The sequence below is a fragment of the Physella acuta genome, unplaced genomic scaffold, assembly GCF_028476545.2.
Source record: "Physella acuta isolate Inbredline_101_S28 unplaced genomic scaffold, ASM2847654v3 ptg001020l, whole genome shotgun sequence".
NCBI classification, from domain to species: domain Eukaryota; kingdom Metazoa; phylum Mollusca; class Gastropoda; family Physidae; genus Physella; species Physella acuta.
The window spans coordinates 2,722-25,428 of NW_026732537.1; the positions used below are offsets into that span (position 1 = coordinate 2,722).

The following is a 22,707-nucleotide window of genomic DNA, read 5'->3' on the forward strand; positions in this document are numbered from 1 at the left end:
GGGCAGGGGGGAAGAGGAGGTAAAAATCTTCCAAGAAAGCGTGACGTCGTTTATGGATGACCCCTAAGGCCGATTTAGTCAAACAGAAATGAAAAGGCTACAAGAATTGTCACAATCGATTAAAAAAATCAACTGATGCTTTAAGATTAATTATACCATTACCATAGATCATATTAAAAATTGAAGTTTATTTTTATAGAAAAACAATTTCTCATACATTTACATTTTTCTATGCAACAGTAAAATACAGTAAAGCTAAATTTCCAACACTTTTTACCAGTAAGGGAAATAACACAAAAAAATCCACCGGATCATTTGGATTATATCCCTTATTGTGTTCTGGAAAGAAATTGGGAATATTCTATAGACAGACTAAGAAAAATAGGAAGATATTTATTGCATCCGTTGACCAATAATTTGCCTTTAATTTTAATTGCAAGAAATCAGTGTAATAAATACAAACCCAAACACTAATGCAGAAATTCTTCCATGGCATCTCTTCACCCTAAAGAAATTGAATTTATATGGAAAACAAAAGTCTGTAAAACACTGCGCTAATGTATTAATATTCTTGAACCCTCAGTCAAAATATTTTACAAATTTACTTAAGCTTCGCAAAAATAAAATCAAGAAAAAAATATGCATAAGAACTTTTTATTTGACAATGATTTACAACTATTCCAGTAAATATTTTCACATGGGTTATTCTCTTGACATGGGTTATTCTCTTTGGCAAATATTTTAAATGAATAACTACCCTGAAAGCAGTAATATAATTGAAATAAAATCCATACATTATGCCAAGAGTCATAGCATTTAGCTCAAATGTTTCCTGATTTTAGAAAGATTTGCTTTTTAGTTATTTTTACTTCTGACAAATATAAAGAAACGCTCTAATAATATTATAAAAAATAAAATATACATAAAACATGCATATTAAAGGATAAAAAAATATCGTAAATTAAAAATTAATTGGTGCTAATTTATATAAAAGATGATTCCATTAAACGATTCAAAGTAAATATAACGTGTTTTACATCTGAGAAATGTAGGGCTAGCTAAAACAAAGGAATAAACAATTTCTTCGACAATACATCATGAGGCGGTTAAAACCAATGCAGTTTTATGTTAAAGGAAATCTACACCTACAACTTAGATTTGATAAGGGTGCCCTACCCTTGCTTTTTTTTTACACGTTACCACACGAAAATTTAAAAAATATTCTCTCAGGGGAAGAGATTTAAAAATATTAAATATTCAAGAATTAAATGCATGGCCACTTAGCATAGAATCAACAAATATATTTATCAAATGTACATTTAAAAACAGCTCTATTTACAAGCAGTATCAGATTCATGTGTTTATCCTCCGATACCTGAACACCAAGCTAACAAAACAAGTTGTGATGTTCTGGTTTGAGGCTAGACAAGCCTAGCAGTGATGGTTAGGACAGCCAGCAGTATAAAGATGGAACTATAGCCACACCTGAACCCACAACATTGACAACACTTGATCTGACATCCATGAAGAATTCATTGTATTCTTTGACAACTGTGGCTCTGTGGAAAGAAAGTGGACATTTGACATTTTGACATGGACATTTGACAAGTTTAAGTTTCTTAATAGGGTTTCTTTCAAACACTTTGAGGTAGGGGTTCAGAAATATTTCCCTGTGGGGTGGGGCTATAATTAAAGTTATTTTTAAAATTTAATATTTTCCTATTTTGTCAGTGAACCCCCCCCCCCCCCCCCCCCCCCCCCCCCACTCTCCCTGTCCCAGGTAAGATGCTTGAAAAAAAACATTACTTTATTACTGTAAATCCCTAAAAATTTCTGTCAAAAATCACTACTTGAATTATGGCCCAGAGATTCCTAGTTTAGCTACAGACTTCCAGCTCTCATGACTCAGTGGAGGGATATGGTCAAATATCAGAGCACAGGTCTGATTTTTTCAGTACCTCTACATGCAACTTGTGAGACTACTCAGCTTAAAAGGATACCCGACTGGTCAGAAACAAACCTGCTGGTGTAATCTTGACCTGATGGTACATCTACCACAAAGTCAAGCATACCAGAGAGCAACATTCCCTCTAAGGGGAAAAGTGTGCAACTTTTGTGCGCTGTGTTCTAAAAGTCTTGTACAAGAATATAAGTATTTTACAAAATGACTGCTGCAGGTTTAAAATTACTGCATGGCCGTGCAACTGCACAGCTTAGAGGGAACACTGTCAGAGAGTACTATAACCATTACAGACAGTTGCTCAAGCCCTTGGAAGGATTTGAACTAGGAACTAGAATGGTAGGCAACTAACATTTTATCTCAACATTTTGAACCTAGATCTAGCTGGTAATTGGTTCTTACCTGAATTCCAAGTTGTCAATGGGGTTTTTTGGTGCAGTCCAGTAGACTGTCTTGTTGGTCCACTGCTTGTGGACTTTATGGGTGAGGCCACCAGAGTTCTGATACAAGACATTAATATTTTTTTTTTACCAAGCTAAATTGCAAACACTACAGTCTATACTGCTCATGAGCATTGAGCGTACATGTCACATGTCTATAGCTAATATTTAACACTTTTTAGTGTAGGCATAGTTATTTGTTAATCTCTAAAAGTATAAAACACTGCTCTGCAGTAGGGGTCTATTGTCTGTTCTGAATAAAGCTGACTAAACTTAATTTTAGTCATTTTGGTTACTTTAATAATACTTTCCTTAGTGCTATATTAAAACTAAAACAACTTTAGAATATAGCCCTTATATTTCTGCACAGTTGTCCAATCCAAACTTACACAAATGGTTTTAGTTTCATCATCAGCCGTGAAGGTTCCATACTGGACTTGGTCGCTGATGTTGGTCTGGCCAGCCATCCGTACCTGGAGTGAGAACCCCTGGAAGTAGTGCTGGTCAGCTTTGATCATCACTGAAATTACAAGGAAAATGTCAGCTTTGATCACTGAAATTACAAGGGAAAAGGTCAGCTTTGATCACTGAAATTACAAGGGAAAATGTCAGCTTTGATCACTGAAATTACAAGGGAAAATGTCAGCTTTGATCACTGAAATTACAAGGGAAAATGTCAGCTTTGATCACTGAAATTACAAGGGAAAAGGTCAGCTTTGATCACTGAAATTACAAGGGAAAATGTCAGCTTTGATCATTGAAATTACAAGGGAAAAAGCTTTGATCACTGAAATTACAAGGGTCAGCTTTGATCACTGAAATTACAAGGGAAAAGTCAGCTTTGATGATCACTGAAATTACAAGGGAAAAGTCAGCTTTGATCATTGAAATTACAAGGGAAAAGTCAGCTTTGATCATTGAAATTACAAGGGAAAAGTCAGCTTTGATCATTGAAATTACAAGGGAAAAGTCAGCTTTGATCACTGAAATTATAATTCAAGGGTTTAGGCATGTCTAAGTTACAAAAAATGCCAAAGTGGTCTGAGGTCTACAAATCTTCCTTTGGGCTTAAAAATTAGTGTTACAGAAATATGACGGTAAGGGAATTGAAGAGGTATAACCTAGGGGTAATTGGAAAGGTTAATCTTCGGTAAGGTGCAAGCTAAAAAATAAAATAAAATATAGCCATATTGATAGAGCGAGAGAAATGGATTTCGATTTTGGGACAAGCTATATGAAGTATAACGGTAGTAGTTTCAATGACAAATGGTTGCTAGTTTCATGAATGGTCAATTGAATATATTAGGAGTAGTCATCCTCCCTCCTCCCCCCCCCCTCAATAATCTGTGGTCCTATTCAATCATGTGATTTAGACAGGTCAGAAGAAAACGTTCTACAAATAATGTAGAGAAAAAACAAATCTTCAAATCACCCAATCCAGGAAATGGAGCAAACCATCCTGTGCACCCCTCCTACTTCCACATTTGACCTACCTTCTACTTGACTCTCGGCTGTGATGGTCCCACTGAGAACATGGATGCTGAAGTATGGGGTCCCTCCCAAAGGTTCTTGCAGGGGTGATGACCAATTCCCCTTCACCACGTGATGCCCGGGTCGCATGGCTGCACACGACTCCTCTGGCGCCCCACCAGAGTAGGCCTCCACCATCAAGTTCAGTGCGATGGTGTGGCAGACGATAAAAGCAACGAATCTGAGAGAAGCCATTTCTGTCGATGTAAACATTTAGTATGCGATTAGAAAAAAAAAATGTTACAACTTTCGGTTTTGGACAAGGATACGAATACAAGGGGAAAATGGCAGAGTAACGCGAGTAGGCACTGCTAGAAACACTACAACACTCATGACTACGCTTTTTCTAGCTACGCATAACATTCAACAATAACACACATGCCCAGAGGCGTAGCGAGGGGGGGGGGGTGCGGACCGCACCGGGTGACACCATTTAGGGGGGGCGACACCAAGGCAAAAAGTAGCAAAATATAGAGAAAACTTGAGGGGGGGGGGGTGCAAATCGAAAGTTGGGGGGGGGGTGCAAATCGAAAACTTGAAAGTTTGTCGCTATGCCTCTGGGGGGTGACAACATTAAGCGCCGCACCGAGTGACACCCGACCTCGCTACGCCACTGCACATGCCTCATATGTTTTGAAAAGTTCATTGACAAAGAATATGAGAAATAAACATTACTGATGTGTGTGTGTGTGGGGGGGGGGGGGTAATATGTGTTTATGATGATGTTGAGCATCGCCTTAGGGACTCAGCTACCAAAATTTGCAGTTTCCGCTAATAACAATATACACAAACTGGTACCAGAGATTAAAATTCAAGCTGGTTATATATGAAATAGTTATCAATGCATATTTCTAAAGGCTTTGTAGCTGGTACTAAGTTTAATAGGTAACTTTTCTTTCTTGGGCCCCACAAGGCTGTGGAGGGGGGGGGTCTGGTTTACGGACCCCATTTTACTCCTGGAATTTTTCCCTGCGGCCTTACTTAGTGGAGGAGGGGGGAAGAGGGTCAGATTTACGGACCCATTCGGCCCCTCTCAACTTGCTGTCCAAGCCTTGCGACTTAAGTTTCACGGCAAAATCACCCAGCCGTCTTTCAAGTTGGCTGTTGCAGCCAGAATAGTGCATGTTCCCAGATTTTATCTGCATACATACTGATACGTTTACATATTAACTTATCTACATTCGGAATTTTCAGTCGAATTTTTAAAAAAAATATTTTTTTAAATCTGTGTGAACCAAGACGTGGCTGCTACTAAACTAGGTCAAGTTTGAGAGGGTTGGCCCCCACCCCTCCCGGTGGTACAAAAGCCACGCATTGAACAGTGTACTGTAAGCAAATAGTCTACTATACAAGGATCTTCAATGCTGGATTTATTTAGGTCAGGTGTTCCGGTTTGGGAAAGGTGGTACATACAGACCAGAATGTGACGACACTTAAATTTTAAAACGCTAGAAATTTAGTTTTTTCTCGTTTTTTAAAGTCGAAAGTAAAAGTGCAAAACCGTTCCAATTTAAATATGTGCATTTAGTAAAAAAAAAAACGCGCACAATCCATAGATTTTTTTACTTTATATGGAGGGCTGGTTAAGAATGTTAAAATATTGATCCTAAATGTAACCCTAACCTTAACTTGTGACTTCCTGCTCAGAATTATAAGCCAAACAGACCTAACTGAATAAGAGCATGATTACGGTTTTTAATACTAGCTACACGGTAGTAGTGATATCTAGCCGGCCCTTGAGCTCACGCAACAAATATGACATTACTGCTTTATTTCCATTTGCCCGTTAGTTACAAATATAACTTAATTTTTTATAGCCGATAGCTTTTTCTTTTCCGAAAAGCTGAAAATGTCCAGTAAAATGGGACGTGCTTAGCGTTATTTGAAAAGTAACCGGCTGGCGGTCTTGCAAAAATGTACATTACTTTGCTCAACTTCACGCCCAATCATTGTATGCAAAACAACGAATGACGAACAATCGTACAATTAACATCACATTTGCTTGACTAAATTTGTGGTCTAAATGTTAGGCTGAACTACTAAACACAGTTGAGTATTTAAAACACTCTAGAAATCCAAACAATAGGTAGATCTATATAGATTCTAAATACAATAGCCCAATAAATTTTTTTATGAAGTTAAAGAAGGTATATTCATGAGTTAGGATCTTTTTCGGTTTTCTAAAATTAATTAAAAAAAAAAACCGGGAAAATAAAACACGATAAAGGCTTAAAGATTAAAGAATTTTGTTGTTAAAATATGGCAAGAAATGTCCAAGCCTCACCTGTATCTTCCGTGGCCACTGGTTGAATGATTCCTACAGGTGGATGGTGGCAGGACGCTCAGGTGTGTTGGTGACGTGTAGCGCGCTCCAAAACTTTCAGGTTAACCAAGATGTCTACCATGGTCCCCCCCCCCACCACTCCCCCAACCCAGGCTTGAACACTTGTCACAAAAGAAAACACCCCGCGACACCCCATCTACCCCCACCCCCCTCCTCGTGCAACTGATCTCACGCATAGGAGGTCAAGCTTGTTTTGTTACGCCTGGGTCGTAGGACCTGATTACAATTCATCATGGGGGTGTGGTGTTGGTGGGGGGAGGGGGGAATGGAAGGGGAGGTACTCCTTCAAGACTAGATGTGTGTGTGTGTATGTTTGTTGACCGTTGACGACAAAGGAAAGTGGGGGAGAGGCTTTGTATAAACTGTCTCACCATTCTAGCCTTAGTTCCTCCTTATCGCTCAACACATTCGTCAACAACACACATTTTTGTATTATGTTTTGAATATTTATTTTCATAATGAGGCACATTCGAAACGATAAAATAATTTTAATTAAATTATTAGAAGCTTACACGATACGCAACAAAATTATTTAAAGAAACACATTTCTATAGAGTAATGTGAAAAAAAGGGACAATAATATTTTGACAAAAAAAAGTGTGATGTAGATCTTGAAAAGATTGGCGTTTAACAAATAAGCAATTCAGCGGCAACCCTAGTAGGTTTATAGCGTCACACCTAGTAGGTTAATAGCCTCAAACCTAGTAGGTTTATAGTGGCAACAAGTGAAGGAATGCAATTATTAGATAACAAATTAATAAATTGAGGAAGATCAAAATAGACAAAATAAAAAATGAAACAGAGTGCAATTGGTCCGTTAATTGAAGCGAGTTAGTGAAGCCTTAGAAATCAGGAACAATGGCATTAAACTTAAACAAAACCGCGTCACAATTTGTGAAAAAGTCACAATTGCTTTACAATGTTTTCATACCACTACAAATCAGAGTTTCTTTCAGGCATCTCTTCGGGGTGGGGGCTAAGCCCCCCCCCCCCCCCCGAAATTTTTTTACTGCCCCCCGAACGAAATGAAATTTATATAATTTATATAGAAATTAAATACTTTTAACAGTGTCCGCCCCCCCCCCCCGAAGAAAGTCTACCGCCCCCCCCCCCCCCAAAAAATTTCAAGTGCCCCCCCCCCCCCCCGGAGAAAAAAGACTGGAAGAAACACTGCTACAAATCACATTGCTAAATGTAGTCACTTTTATACAAAACAAAGATTGTTACATGTTTAAATATACTAACATACAACAATTAGTTATAGCTTGTATGTTACAAATAATAGTATACATTATAATCTTCTATTTCAAGATTATGAACATTTAAAAAAAAAGATTTATTGAAATATAATTTTAATTTACATGACATGAAGTAAACAAAGCATTTATTAAATTACAAAAAAAATAGATTTTTAGCTCTTTCATACGGTTATTCATAACATTTTGAGTGATCTAAGACAATTAGCCAATAATGAATATTGAAGGTTTTGAAGGCGGCAAACACGAAAGGCTACAGGGAAAGTTTGAATATGTGAAGACAGCAGACGATCAGTAGCAGGAGTGGGGCCGGCACAACCGGCATGCCGGCACCGGTAACACTAAACACCGGAGAGTTGACGTCAACGAAAAATTCACGGTAACCCTTGACAACAGTTGCCCTGAAATAAACAGTAAACTTTTTTTTACACAGGAATTGTGAACATTTAGTGAGGTATTGTGAAGGAATATTTAAACACTGTGGGAAGGTGAATAAATAGTTGAACATTTACAGATGAAAACTGAACAAATATAAATATTTTATTAATTTTATCGAGGTCAGGGAAGTTGAAAAATTACGGACATTTCGTGCCAAAACTCGGATTTTAAAATAGACGGCGAAATGACACAGAAATTTAAATTTTCATCTGAATCTTTTATTCTAAGTAAACATCTCCATAGGACATTGACGTTATTTAGGAAACTTTTCTTTCTCAGTTTTTCGATTTAGTTTCCCCAGTTTATATCGTAGGGACTTATGGATATTGTGTTTGTTGTGTAAAATTGTCTACTGCTACTGTACATAATTCCAGTCTATCGTCTCCTGAACGTAATATAATTTGTATTGAAAATATTTAGGCTATTTTAACTTATAAATAGGATCTGTGGCATCTTCATTAAGGAGTCGTGTATTAAAAAAATATCACATTATGTGATATTGTCACATAACCTATGAGGCTTATACCAGCATCTTGCCTCGAGTTGACAAATAGCATGATCTCCCCTGTATAAGCCTCTGCGAGCGCCCACTGCCAAATGTTGTGTGTTCATGTACGATCCGCATCCAAACAGCCCTAGGGGACGCTACTCTACCCTTTCACCCCAACCACAATAAGGGGCCTACACTACACAATTGTCTGTCGTCTGATCGGTGTGTAGACCGACTTTTTAATGACCCGGGGATGATTCACGTGGGGTCAAGGTCAGAGCCTACCCGCTTGTTTCCGTACAACTTCCATAGTTAAAAAAAATATTGAAAAGGAAAAATTAGATTTAATTTTCAGTGTAGTGCACTTATAATATCTTAATGTATGTGTACACTACCTCAACATTCATCTTTTTTTTTCTTTGGGTAGAATAACGATTTTGTTTAAATTTTAGTTGGCTAACACAGAGCTAACTTCAGGTTGAGAGCAGGGTGTAGTAAGTAATTTTGCGAACAGACATTTAAAAAAAAATAATTGTCAGAAGTGGGATTTGAACCCACGCCCACATTCGTGGACCAGAACACTCATTCCGCTGACAGCGTTAAGGTTATTAACCTTGAGTCTGGCGCCTTAGACCACTCGGCCATCCTGACATGACACAAGTAAAGATTATACAGGTTTTAACATCACTTTTATATCACGTTATAGCCCCTTGTATGTCCTATAATATGCGGGTTAAAATATTTAGCTGAAGTTGTGTCTGCAGGACAAGACGTAGAGGTTTCCGCTTGATTAGCTTAATTAGACTATTATAGGTCACGTGATGGAAACATAGCAATACACCGAGCGGTTTAATTAGTTTTAAATTTGATAATTGAATAAATTAGATGCTGGCTGTGACATATACGTCCTTTAAAATATTAGAAAGGGTTAGAATGAGTAATCCGTTAAGTGAAGCATATGAACAAAAATAAATAGAGAAATATAGAAAGAAAGATAAAGAAAGAAAAAAAGGAAGAAAAAGAAAAAAGAAAAAGAAAGAAAGAAAAAAGGAAGAAAGCACTAACCATACCTGTTGAGTTTCCACGTATGATAATACATCTAAAATGAGGTGAAGTTAATTGACGAAATCAAATCGTTAAACCATATAAGGCATCTCGTAAATGTAGCCTATGATTATTAAAACTATCTTATTATTTATCTTCTTGCACAATCATCTCAAAGCTTTCAAAAGAGTTCCAAGACCTTTTCGGTGGAGGGGTCATTTATTTCTAGTTCGGTCAATGACAAGACGTTCCTGAACTAAAGGTCAAGGTCAGTACAAGACTTACCTGAACAGAAGGTCAAGGTGAATACAAGACCTAACTTAAGGTCAGGGTGAGTAGAAGACGTACCTGACCTGAAGAGCAGGTCAGTATAAGACTGAACTGAAGGTCAAGGTGAGTACAAGACTTACCTGAACTGAAGGTTGGACACTTCCTCATTAGGAGCGATCCAGGTCAAGGTCGTCGTGTTCCATTTAAAGTGCTTGGCGTGGGTGATGCCCTGCTCGTTCTGGGGGTAACAAAGAGACACATGAATCACAAATAAAAGCGTGTCGAGAAGAGACAAGATGTAAACAAAGACACAGCAGGAAACATTGCTTCTCACGATCAGGGGAGGTAAATATGATATTATGTAAATTAATGGTTATCGTTCTTTAAACACGATGAGTAATCCGTAGATTACATATTTTCCGTGTTAAGTCTGTTTCACAAGCTGCGTGGAAAATAAATTATATGTTACTATTTTTTCCCCAAACATTTCACTTAACATAAGATATATTAGAATTTATTACATTAAATTATACTGATATATGCTTGTACTCCTAGCGCATACTTAAAAAACAAAATATACGAGGTGGTGGATGAGGGGGGTGGGGGAGTGAAGAGATTCAATGTTCGGATTTCTACGATACACATTCAAATTTTCTCGCCTTGTTACCTATGGCAACAAGATGAAAACAATCGACCGTTCCGGCACTTACACACATCAACTTTGCGTCATCGTTCGTGACCTTGAACTTGCCGAACTTCCTTGCGCTGGTCAGGTTGGTTTCAACTTTGACCTCTCGCACCTGCATGGAGAAGCCCTCGAAATAGTTCTTGTCGGCGCGTATGGTCACTGGAAGAGTTCAATAAGTACATTGTCTTTTTTATTCTTCAAGCAAAGGTAAAATAAAATAAAATAAAATCAGTCGTAAATAGTTGAATATGTACATTGTGTTATTTATTCTTCAAGCAAAGTAAAAAAAAAAAGTCTCAAATAGTTGAATAAGTACATTGTGTTATTCATTCTTCAAGCAAAGGTAAAAAAAATACAACAGTCGTAAACAGTTGAATAAGTACAAGCAATGGTAAAAAAAAACAGTCTCAAAATAGGAACGAAACAATATAAATGATAATAAGCTTGTAGTAATACACATTTTAGTTTAGGTACAATCGTCTAGAGTCTAGAGTCTAGATTTATACATCAACCTTAAACTCTAATTATAACTCAAGCTACAGGTCAAGCGCAGTTAAAAAAAAAATCTAAACCATAACCACAGCCATTCCACATAGTAAGTCCGAAATCTTTACCAGTTAAAAATAATGCAAATTATGTTTAACTAGTGAAAATTTAGAGTCCGGTATTTTTACACGATTACATTTCAGTCTATACCCCGTATACGAAACAGTACAGATGACACGAAATTTTTTTTTTTAATGTTTTGATTGTTCAATGGACTGCTAATATTGGACAAAAATATCATTAAGTGTTAGTGTTAGCTAGTTGAAATCTTTAACTTCTATGTTGGTCAGTTGAGGCCTTTACCTTCTAATTAAAATCTTACCTTCTAATTGAAATCTTTACCTTCTAATTAAAATCTTACCTTCTAATTGAAATCTTTACCTTCTAATTGAAATCTTAACCTTATAATTGAAATCTTTACCTTCTAGTTGAAATCTTTACCTTCTAATTGAAGGCTTTACATTCTAATTGAAATCTTTACCTTCTAATTGAAATCTTTACCTTCTAGTTAAATCTTCACCTTCTAATTGAAATCTTTACCATCTAATTGAAATCTTTACCTTCTAATTGAAATCTTTACCTTCTAATTGAAATCTTTACCTTCTAATCGAAATCTTTACCTTCAATAGTGTCCCCACGTTGCACCTTGTCCTTGTTGATGAGGATGGTGAAATAGACCGGCAGTGTGGACGGTGTCTGCAGGGGTACAGAGGTGTTTCCTTTGACCGAGTAGTGGAAGGGCATCATGCTGCCACATGTGCCTTCTGGTGCCCCATCAGGATACGCCGCTGCCCTCCCTATCACCAGTGTGGCCAAACACATCAACAGATGGCACGACATGGTGTGTATACTTGCTGTGACCTGCTGTGTTGGTAAAGCTAACAATACTGGAAATACTTGCTGTGCTGTTAATACTTGAAATAATGGATATATTGGCTGGTAACTGTTGCAATAATGAATATGCTTGCTGTGTTGGTAATGCTTGCTATGCTACGTATGTTACCCTAGGCCTCTTAAGATTTGTGTCCTGTGAAATAAACACAACAAATATTTACTAAACAAGAGAGCGTAACAAATGTCAACACACTGTGTAGAACACACACAGAACGTCTTGCTATAATTAGCCACACACATTGATAGTAGTGCCGGAAAATACCTGTCAATTAAAAAAATGACAAATTAAAATACCCTCAGGTGACAATTTAGTAGCACGTCAATTAAGGTAATTTTAGGTGGAAGTTTGATTAGAATTACTGAGGGGCTGGGGTAGGAGTTTATATATATATATATATATATATATATATATATATATATATATATATATATATATATATATATATATATATATATATATATATATATATATATATATATATGACGTCACGCGCCTGAAGATGGAGTAGACGTTGATTATGATGTGGTGGTCTAAAGCAGTGTTTCTTTCAGGCATGTCCTCGAACACACCGCAATAGTTTAGCTGATGAATAGAGAACCATAAACGTCCTGGTGATTCTTTAAAATAAATGGCCCTTAAGGATATGGGTATCTAGAGTTAGGGCACATTTCTAATGATAAGGGTAGAGTTAGGGCACATTCCTAATGATAAGGGTAGAGTTAATGCACCCTCCTAATGATAACTGGTACATAGAGTTAGGGCATATTCCTAATGATACATTTATTCACTTATTTTTTTAATAGACTATACATATTATGCGTCACTGTATTTCTGTACCAATAAGGGTGAAATATTTAACCTACGTGGTAAGAAATATCTGCAGACTAGTTTCAAAAGGTTAATATTAGTAAGTTTAGAAAGGTATGTATGCGAAAATCAAAGGTAGCATCGCTAAGTGTAATCCCACCTTTGTGATAAAGTGGGATTAAGCTTCTAGATCTTTATCGTACACCCAAAGCAGTTTAAAAAGTTCAAAACAAGATCAGCGAAACGTTGCCAAATTTTAATTCCCGCGGTATTATACTTGTGTGCGTATGTGTGTTAATGAGTACACTATTTTTCATAACTAAGTATTCTATATAGCTATTAATTTTATCAGAAAGAAGTAAACTGAGATATCAACAATCTGACTAAGATTTACTTTCACTTTCATCTTCTGTAAGCAACAAAAGAAAAAACAACAACACAATTTTGTTTAAAAAAATATTTTGTGGTCCTGTTTTCTTAAAGATTTAAATCTTGTCACCACAGGTTATGAAGTGTACATCCTAACTAGTAGCTCAGCCCGAAATGTGGAGGAACTGACAAAAGTTGAAAGACAAATCATTGCTGATAGCGCAAAGGTGTGAAATTTGCGGTACATAAATTAAGATAAAAAGGAAAACACCATCACCAGCGTAAAATAAAAACACAAATACCATCACTTGATTTGAATATTTTAAGATGGTATCAGGAGCTGACGTCACGCGGGGTAGTAGGGTAGTAGGGTAACAAGTTCTTTGTTCTTTATTGTCGAGTACTGCCATCTCGTTTTTATAACGTAAGTAAGTTAATTTATGTTTAACGACATACGAAACGTAGGGAAAGTCTTATGTAAAACTGTTTCTATTTAGTGTGTTAAAGAGTTTCATTTTCTTTTACAGACCGATATACTTACAGACATACTGATTGACATACAGACACACAGACACATACTGACATACATACGGACGGATAGAAGGGCAGACACAAAGATATACAGACAGACATACAGAAAAACGGACAGACAGACGGACCGACGGACGGAGAGACGGACAGACGGACAGACGGACAGACAGACAGACGAATAAATTAAGTTGTAGCGAATACTAGGTCTGTCCGGAAAGCTCGCCTTAATGGATGTTTTTCTAATTTGAGCGCCGAACACGGAAGTTAATTAGCGTCAGATAATTGTCGTTTAGATTTAGTTTATTGCAAGCAACTGATGGGGTTTTAACACGTACATATGTGGGGAGTCTACTGGATTAAGAGAACGCCCAATAAAAATTGTATATAGTACTAATAATTTTTTTAAAATGAAGGTCCGTGCCCCATCTAGTTTTTCCCTTATCTATGTTTCTCCAAACAATCCTGAATGTCCGTGTCCCCAAAAATCTTGAATGTCCGTGTCCCCAAAATCTTGAATGTCCGCGTCCCCAAAAATCTTGAATGTCCGTGTCTTGTCCGTGTCCCCAAAAATCTTGAATGTCCGTGTCCCCAAAAATCTTGAATGTCCGCGTCCCCAAAAATCTTGAATGTCCGTGTCCCCAAAAATCTTGAATGTCCGTGTCCCCAAAAATCTTGAATGTCCGCGTCCCCAAAAATCTTGAATGTCCGTGTCCCCAACAATCTGGAATGTCCATGACCCACCTCCTGGACAGTGTACTATTACCTGGTAAGTGACTACGTCACTCAGTGTCACCACGATGGTCCAGAAATGAGGTCAATGTAAGCCGTGTGTCATTACGTGAAGTCAATGTAAGCCGTGTGTCATTAAAGCATCACGTGACAGATATGGCCCGGCATGCAGCGAAGGACATTTTATCTGCTTGAGTTCATGTTACTTAATTTATTCTTTCAAATATTTCGTGCCTTCCAGGCAAAAACCAAGACCCTCAAAATAAAATTTAAAAAAAAAAGGCTTTAGAATTAACATACTTTGGTATTACTAGGTCCTTACGTTTAATTTTCTACATTTTTCTCCTCTTGAATCTAGTGTTTTTCATATGCATTTTTTAAAGTACGATTTTTTAAAATGAAGTAGTCTTTTCCACACAAGTAGGCGTTAAAACCCGATCAGTTGCTTGCAATAAACTTGATGTTCATTTTCTGGATTTGAAGTCATTAAAAAAGCACTTTATTTTCAAATTTTAATAGGACTTTATCTTACTTCTCATTAATGGATGCTGAATTGTGAAGCTACAACGCCGGATGTTCCAGCTTAGTTGAACACCTATATGAAAGAAAACTCAAAATCTAGACTTAAAATACCGCCTATTGTGATGTTGTATTACATTTTAAAATCATGGTTTCACTCACCAAACAGTAGTGCTAAGCTGTTGCTTAACTCACATTACAAAAAATGTAAAACGTTTGTGTTTTTCTCAACTCACATTACAAACACTTAAACTTTGGTACTGTTGCCCAACAAATTTACAAACATTTAAAACTAGTTCTAGCTCAGCCAGTTGGTGTAGCTGTTGAACACGACAAAAATAGCGCTATTATGCAGAAGAGCAACCACTTAAGCAAAAGTATGTTTATAGACGCTGATGTAATCAATGGAGCACGTCCCACCCAGCAGACATGTCGTCCAGCGGTCCACACCACTTGACCTTGATGGGCACCCATCCATGTCATTACCTAAGTAAAATAGTGTTCCTTTAGGTGACCCTTACCCTGCTTTTCTCACGTCTGTAACAATCGGACAACTTTAATTATAGCTATCCTATTCTTTTGTCGAGTTAGAAAGCAGATACGTTTATAAGGGTATACAATTATAAAGATCTTACAAAACGTTTTAACACCCTTATTTTTTTATTGCTCCTCCCATTTGTAGAAAGTTAACTACGATTAATGGACGTGTGTAACCGGGCGATAGTTTCGAACATTTATTTATCTGATTTATGCATGATGTATTGGGTGGTGGTGGTGGTGGCGGTGGAGGCGGGGGTTGATGGGGAGCAGTATCTAAAAAAGCCTTCTCTTTTTGTGAATATGAAGACATGTTTTGAAATAGCCCCACCACCCCCCGAAGAAAGTCTACCGCCCCCGAACGAAATGGAATTTATATCGAAAACACATTAATACTAATAGTTTCGCTGTCTGTCTATCTATCTATCTGACAAGACGCTCTAGAGAAAACACAAGGAAAATAAAAACATGCATAGTATTTCGAAAAACGAAGTATGACGTCGACACATTTAGCGCACAGAGTAGAAAATAATCTCAAGCCGGATAGTGCACACATTGATATGACGTCATTGATTTGGTCTAATTTGGTCTAATCTAAGTGGTTTGCGTGAAGTTTCTTTCATACAATTCTTCGGGTAGGGGCGAAGCCCCACCCCCGCGTAAGAACGTCTGAGCCCTCCCCCTCTCCCCAACTCAAAAGAAATTTCCTCATCGATACTCTATAATAAAATTACCGCCTAATTAATGTGTCTCATCTAAAAAGTGGTTTTCTTGCAATTTCTTTAATGCAATTCTTCGCGTAGTGGCTATGCGCGACACCAGTGTTTCTTTCAGACTTTTTCCTCCACGGAGAGGGGTGAGGGTACTTGAAATTTTCGGGGGCGGGGGTAGAATTTTCGGGGAGGGGGCGGACACTGGAAAAAGTAAATAATTATATTTCGTTGAATGGGACGGTAGACATGTTTTTTAGAGGGGGGGGGGGGGTGGGGGTGTGGGGGGGGGGTGTGTGGGTGGGTGGGGGGTGGGGTGTGTGGGGGTGGGGGTGGTGTGTGTGGGGGTGGGGGGTGGGGGGGTGTGTGGGTGGGTGGGGGGTGGAGTGTGTGGGGGTGGGGGGTGGTGTGTGTGGGGGTGGGGGGTGGGGGGTGGTGTGTGTGGGGGTGGGGGGTGGGTGGGGGGGTGTGGGGGTGGGGGGGGTGTGGGGGTGGGGGGGTGGTTTTAGTTTAGAGAAAAGAGACAGCACTATCAGCCTAGCGCCCGGTGTATCCTTCCTCAACGGGCCATTTTTCTCGTCTATAATAATAGTTTCGCTGTCTCTCTATCTATCTATCTGTCTGACAAGAACGCTCTAGAGAAAAGACAAGCAATTTAAAAACATGCACAGTAATTCGAAAAACGAAGTATGACGTCGACACATTTAGCGCACAGAGTAGAAAATAATCTCAAACCCAGAGAGTGCACACAGTAATGTAATGACGTCATTGAAACATTGAAAAAAAGGAAATGTTGTCTAATCTAAATGGTTTGCGTGAAGAGTTTCTTGCATAGAATTATTCGAGTAGGGGCGAAGCCCCACCCCCCGCGTAAGAACGTCTGAGCCCCCCCCCCCCTCCCCAACTCAAAAGAAATTTCCTCATCGATACTCTATAATAAAATTACCGCCTAATTAATGTGTCTAATCTAAAAAGTGGTTTTCTCGCAATTTCTTTAATGCAATTCTTCGCGTAGTGGCTAAGCGCGACACCAGTGTTTCTTTCAGACTTTTTCCTCCCCGGAGAGGGGTGGGGGTACTTGAAATTTTCGGGGGCGGGGGTAGAATTTTCGGGGAGGGGGCGGACACTGGAAAAAGTATATAATTATATTTCGTTGAATGGGACGGTAGACATGTTTTTTAGAGGGGGGTGGGGGGGGGGGGGTGGGGGGGGGGTAGGGGGGTGAGTGGGGGGGGGGTGGTTTTAATTTAGACTTTTTCCTCCCCGGAGAGTGGTGGGGGGTACTTGAAATTTTCGGGGGTGGGGGTAGAATTTTCGGGGAGGGGGCGGACACTGGAAAAAGTATATAATTATATTTCGTTGAATGGGACGGTAGACATGTTTTTTTAGAGGGGGGGGGGGGGGTGGGGGGGGGTAGGGGGGTGAGTGGGGGGGGGGGGGTTTAATTTAGACTTTTTCCTCCCCGGAGAGTGGTGGGGGTACTTGAAATTTTCGGGGGTGGGGGTAGAATTTTCGGGGAGGGGGCGGACACTGGAAAAAGTATATAATTATATTTCGTTGAATGGGACGGTATACATGTTTTTTGGGGTGTGGGGGGTGTGGGGGGGGGGTGTGGGGTGGGTGGGGTGGGGGGGGGTGGTGTGGGGGGGTGGGTGTGTGTGGGGGGGGGGGGGCTGGGGTGGTTTTAGTTTAGAGAAAAGAGACAGCACTATCAGCCTAGCGCCCGGTGTATCCTTCCTCAACGGGCCATTTTTCTCGTCTATAATAATAGTTTCGCTGTCTCTCTATCTATCTATCTGTCTGACAAGAACGCTCTAGAGAAAACACAAGGAATTTAAAAACCTGCACAGTAATTCGAAAAACGAAATATGACGTCGACACATTTAGCGTAGAGTAGAACATAATCTCAAACCAGAGAGTGCACACAGTAATGTAATGACGTCATTGAAACATTGAAAAAAAGGAAATGTTGTCTAATCTAAATGGTTTGCGTGAAGAGTTTCTTGCATAGAATTATTCGAGTAGGGGCGAAGCCCCACCCCCCGCGTAAGAACGTCTGAGCCCCCCCCCCCTCCCCAACTCAAAAGAAATTTCCTCATCGATACTCTATAATAAAATTACCGCCTAATTAATGTGTCTAATCTAAAAAGTGGTTTTCTCGCAATTTCTTTAATGCAATTCTTCGCGTAGTGGCTAAGCGCGACACCAGTGTTTCTTTCAGACTTTTTCCTCCCCGGAGAGGGGTGGGGGTACTTGAACTTTTCGGGGGCGGGGGTAGAATTTTCGGGGAGGGGGCGGACACTGGAAAAAGTATATAATTATATTTCGTTGAATGGGACGGTAGACATGTTTTTTAGAGGGGGGGTGGGGGGGGGGGGGGGGGGGTGGGGGGGGGGGGGGGTAGGGGGGTGAGTGGGGGGGGGGGGGTGGTTTTAATTTAGACTTTTTCCTCCCCGGAGAGTGGTGGGGGTACTTGAAATTTTCGGGGGTGGGGGTAGAATTTTCGGGGAGGGGGCGGACACTGGAAAAAGTATATAATTATATTTCGTTGAATGGGACGGTATACATGTTTTTCGGGGGGTGGGGGGTGTGGGGGGGGGGTGGGGGTGGTGTGGGGGGGTGTGGGGGGGGGGGTGGGGGTGGTGTGTGGGGTGTGTGGGGGGGGCTGGGGTGGTTTTAGTTTAGAGAAAAGAGACAGCACTATCAGCCTAGCGCCCGGTGTATCCTTCCTCAACGGGCCATTTTTCTCGTACTTTTATATGTGTCCGCCCCCCACTCCCCCCGAAAATATCAAGTACTCTCCCGGAGAAGAAAGTCTGGAAGAAACAGAAGTGAGGTGGATGGGGCACACCCGTAGAAAGGCAGATGGTATCATCGCTAGAGGGCATTGGAGTGGAATCCTCAGTCTCTAGTTCGAACCCCCGGGCAGATGAGGCTCTATAGCTGGAGACAGCAACCCATCTAGGAGATAAAACTCCAAAATCAAACAACTCCTGCCTTGTAGTTTGTTCTTGGTTGGACAAAAGCTAGGGATACAAATCCGGTAAGAAGAGCAGGCTGAAATCGGAGTCAATGGCCTATACGGCGCATAACTATTTCACACGAAAAATTGACGATGAGATCATCAGAGAGAGGGGGGGGGGGGGGGGTGGAGGTTTCGTGATGGTCAACACAACAGCTTGCGTAATTATTAGTAAATAATCAGGCTAAAAGTCCTGTTTCGATACAATTTGGGCACAAGAACCAGATTTGAAATCTTCTGGCTTAAGGTAGAAACCATAAGGCAGAATGTAAACAATTAAACAAGTCCGTATGCCTGTTAAAACAATACCGCAAAAATATGCAGCGATTTTGTTCTCATTTGAAACAGACTTAGGCAGAGGCGTAGCGAAGGCGGGGGGTGCGGACCGCACCGGGTAACACCATTTAGGGGGTGACAACCAAGGCAAAAATAGCAAAACGTACAGAAGAAAAATGCTTTTTTGCCAGTTCCATTAATGATTAATTAAAGTTAAATAGTCTTTTAAGTACAAATCGACAACTATTACTAGAAGGTGGGGGTGACACAATGACGTGCTAACTATAGAGAAAACAATGCTAACTGTATTATTAACAGATTATAGATAAACATCGTTATTATTAAGTTTCCAGCGATTAAAGCGTATACACAGATACACTCATACACACTCATATACATATATATATATTTTTTTTTGGGGGGGGGGGGGGCTGACACCACGAAGTGCCGCATCGGGTGACACTCGACCTAGCGACGCCACTGGACTTAACAAAAAATTAATTTTAGAATTTTAGAATTTTTTACTGGTGAAACTTTCAGATAAAGATAACAATTTGGATACCTTGGGGCGAGCCACAATGATATAGCTATCTATCCCTCCATCAGAACTAGCTATCCAGCAGAACTAGATTTATACTATCCATCAATCATGACTAGCATTCGTGAGGACATCAAAGCCAACAGGGGAGATAAATCCACATGTCCACTGTTTGTATAATACAGGGCCAGACAACTCTTGTTTGCTCCGGCAATTGAACAGTCTCCATACCTGAGTTACAACAGTGAGTTGCGTCCCTTGTATAGACACTGTGCTGTAGATTTACTAGAAAAGCCAATTAATTAGGCAGGTTTAGTAGAATGTCTTTCAATGGTTCTCACCGGGGTACCAAGTGGCCCTGTGTGTCTAGTCTATTCTATAAAATGCATTATTCCATGGGTTCAATAGTTGACTGCATGCTATATGTACCCCTGTATGAGAACCTCTGTGACGTCATAGGTCAACTACTAATTTGTTGATGAAGACGATCCCCTCTCCTTACAGAGAGCCTCGGGTTATATAGCTAACTTACACTTGTGGGGGGGGGGGAATTAGTAATTAATTATAAACGTTTATTTAAAAAAAAATGACAATATGTCACAAGTGTGACAATTTTTAAAGCCAGCCTGTCACGTACTAAAAGCTGTACGTGATTAAGACTTTTTGTCGTGACTTTAATTTCACTTGATTGAGACATTTTTTGTCATGTACTAAAGGCTGTACGTGATTTAAGACTTTTTGTCGTGACTTTAATTTCACTTGATTGAGACATTTTTTGTGTGTACTAAAGGCTGTACTTGATTAAGACTTTTTGTCGTGACTTTAATTTCACTTAATTGAGACATTTTTTTTGCCATTAATATAATTTAAATCGGAATTTTGAAATTTAAAAAAAAGACAGTTCGAGATAGGTTAATCACAAAATGTAACGAAGGAAAGGGTAATGTGTTCCTTTAAAAGGCAAACAGTGTCCACATGCAGGTAATATTTTAACAGTCGCACCTTGTATTTACACTGCACTACAACGCTGGACTTAAGTCATTTAATTCTTATAATAACACGGGAGGGAAACCTGTCGTGTAAACCTCATAGTTGGGTTGTCAGTCAGGGTTGGTCATGTCATGTTTTGAAAGTAATGTTAGTGGTGTGGGGGTTGTTAATGTCAGGCTGGCGATGTCGGTTGTCAATGTCATATTGTCACAATCCTGTTAGTGATGCGGGGGTTGTCAATGTCATGCTGTCACATTCATGTTAGTGATGTGGGTGTTGTTAATGTCGATGTCATATTGTCACAATTATGTTAGAGATGGGGAGGGGGGGTGTTAATGTCATTTTGCCATGTGATATTGTTAGTGTCAGGTTGTTTTCGGGTTGTCATTTCGGTTTGTCAGTGTGGTGTTGATGTTTTCAGGCTGACAGCGTGGTGTTGATGACACCGTTTTAGCAAATGTCAGGTAGTTGAGACAAGGGACAGCATGGGCTTTACCGTCTTTTGATGATGACTATGGAACCGTATAATATGTTACATCCTATTTGTCAAACATCGGGCCGCTGTGAATAACACTAGAGTCTAACCTACACGGTTTTCTGATGGTTGATAATAGTTGCTAGAGGAAAGTCTTGGGACTTTCATCATGTCATAGTTGTAGTCGACAATTATGACAATGTATATGTTCATAAGAACATCCGGATATATATATATATATATATATATATATATATATATATATATATATATATATATATATATATATATATATATATATATATATATATATATATATATATATATATATATATATATATATCTGTGTATGTGTATTTACCATAGTGTGCTCACAGCTCCATCAACCTACCACAACTTAACTATGTCACCTTTGTCAAGATTTCGGCCATCGTAGAAAAGAACACAAAAAAAAAATCTTCTCGTTACACAAGGGAGATGACAACTAGAGACTCGAGGGATACATGAATACATTATATATTAAATTAACTTTTTAAATTAATCGAAAATAACATAAATTTTAATTATAAAGTTTACGTTTACACATAACCAAAAGTTCGTTAAAATTCTGTTATTACATTTTTCTCCAGTTACGTTGATGCAAAGGTAAAAAAAAAAGGGGGGGGGGGCACTCAATCTTCCATGACATATTGTGCTGACGCCTATTGTTGTTGTTGAATACCTTAGTTAACTATCAGGCTAAACAAAAATACGACGTGAAAATAAATCAGAAGCACATATAAGAGTGTGTCCTACCTTTATTGTTCCCGGTAGAAGGACCCCAAATAAATGGTAAGAAACAGAGAACAGGTAATATGATTTCTAAATTAACCAGCAGCCCTGCGTCACGTGGGGAACTGACGTCATCGGGAGGCTGTCGTGATCCAATCAATGATTGCGTCCCTCTCTCTCTCTCACTTGTCTCCCCTCGCGACAAGGGACGCAATAGGTAACAAGTCGTTCAGAGTTACACAAACTTTTTTTTCTTCTACATTTGTTTAGCTATAGGTATCAAGTCGTACAGTGCTACACAATGTATTCGTCCTTCTACATTTGTTTAGCTATGGGTACATTTTTAACAGGTAAATCTCTTTTAAAAAATCTCGGGGACGAGATTACATCAGCTGGTCTTTGCTATGTTTAAATATATGGGGACTGCAGTAGCCATGGGGGGGGGGGGGGGGGTGAAGAACGCGGTGGGCATGGCGGGGGGGGGGGGGGGGGGATTTGCCGTTTGCTTTAATCTTCTTGACTAAAAAATATT

The 22,707-nt window shown here is 39.3% G+C and overlaps 2 protein-coding genes and 1 non-coding gene across 3 annotated transcripts; all 3 read right to left on the minus strand.

Annotated features, from left to right (window-relative positions):
• Nucleotides 1-638: 638 nt before the first annotated feature.
• Nucleotides 639-6,309, minus strand: LOC131954702 (putative defense protein 3). The gene is made up of 5 exons (XM_059318457.1): nt 6,215-6,309; nt 3,894-4,127; nt 2,790-2,920; nt 2,363-2,460; nt 639-1,559 (listed from the first exon to the last, which is right to left on the minus strand). Exons 2-5 carry the CDS (start codon nt 4,123-4,125, stop codon nt 1,445-1,447), a joined length of 576 nt encoding a protein of 191 aa, XP_059174440.1. The 5' UTR covers nt 4,126-4,127; nt 6,215-6,309; the 3' UTR covers nt 639-1,444.
• Nucleotides 6,310-7,713: 1,404 nt separating this feature from the next.
• LOC131954705 (putative defense protein 3) lies at nt 7,714-11,873 on the minus strand. The gene is made up of 4 exons (XM_059318460.1): nt 11,627-11,873; nt 10,483-10,619; nt 9,913-10,010; nt 7,714-7,931 (listed from the first exon to the last, which is right to left on the minus strand). Exons 1-4 carry the CDS (start codon nt 11,844-11,846, stop codon nt 7,784-7,786), a joined length of 603 nt encoding a protein of 200 aa, XP_059174443.1. The 5' UTR covers nt 11,847-11,873; the 3' UTR covers nt 7,714-7,783.
• On the minus strand, nt 8,992-9,109 carry Trnal-caa (transfer RNA leucine (anticodon CAA)). The gene is made up of 2 exons: nt 9,072-9,109; nt 8,992-9,037 (listed from the first exon to the last, which is right to left on the minus strand). It is a non-coding gene; the product is annotated as a tRNA-Leu (tRNA).
• Nucleotides 11,874-22,707: the final 10,834 nt, after the last annotated feature.

Excerpts from the sequence above, each read along its gene's own strand:
- LOC131954702 (XM_059318457.1), bottom strand. The coding sequence starts at position 4,125 with ATGGCTTCTCTCAGATTCGTTGCTTTTATCGTCTGCCACACCATCGCA. Across the intron at positions 2,461-2,789 it reads ATGAAACTAAAACCATTTGT|AACTCTGGTGGCCTCACCCA; the intron begins GTAAGTTTGGAT and ends GTCTTGTATCAG. Across the intron at positions 1,560-2,362 it reads ATTGACAACTTGGAATTCAG|AGCCACAGTTGTCAAAGAAT; the intron begins GTAAGAACCAAT and ends TTCTTTCCACAG.
- LOC131954705 (XM_059318460.1), bottom strand. The coding sequence starts at position 11,846 with ATGTCGTGCCATCTGTTGATGTGTTTGGCCACACTGGTGATAGGGAGG. Across the intron at positions 10,620-11,626 it reads ACGTGGGGACACTATTGAAG|TGACCATACGCGCCGACAAG; the intron begins GTAAAGATTTCG and ends GAACTCTTCCAG. Across the intron at positions 10,011-10,482 it reads ATGACGCAAAGTTGATGTGT|AACGAGCAGGGCATCACCCA; the intron begins GTAAGTGCCGGA and ends TGTTACCCCCAG.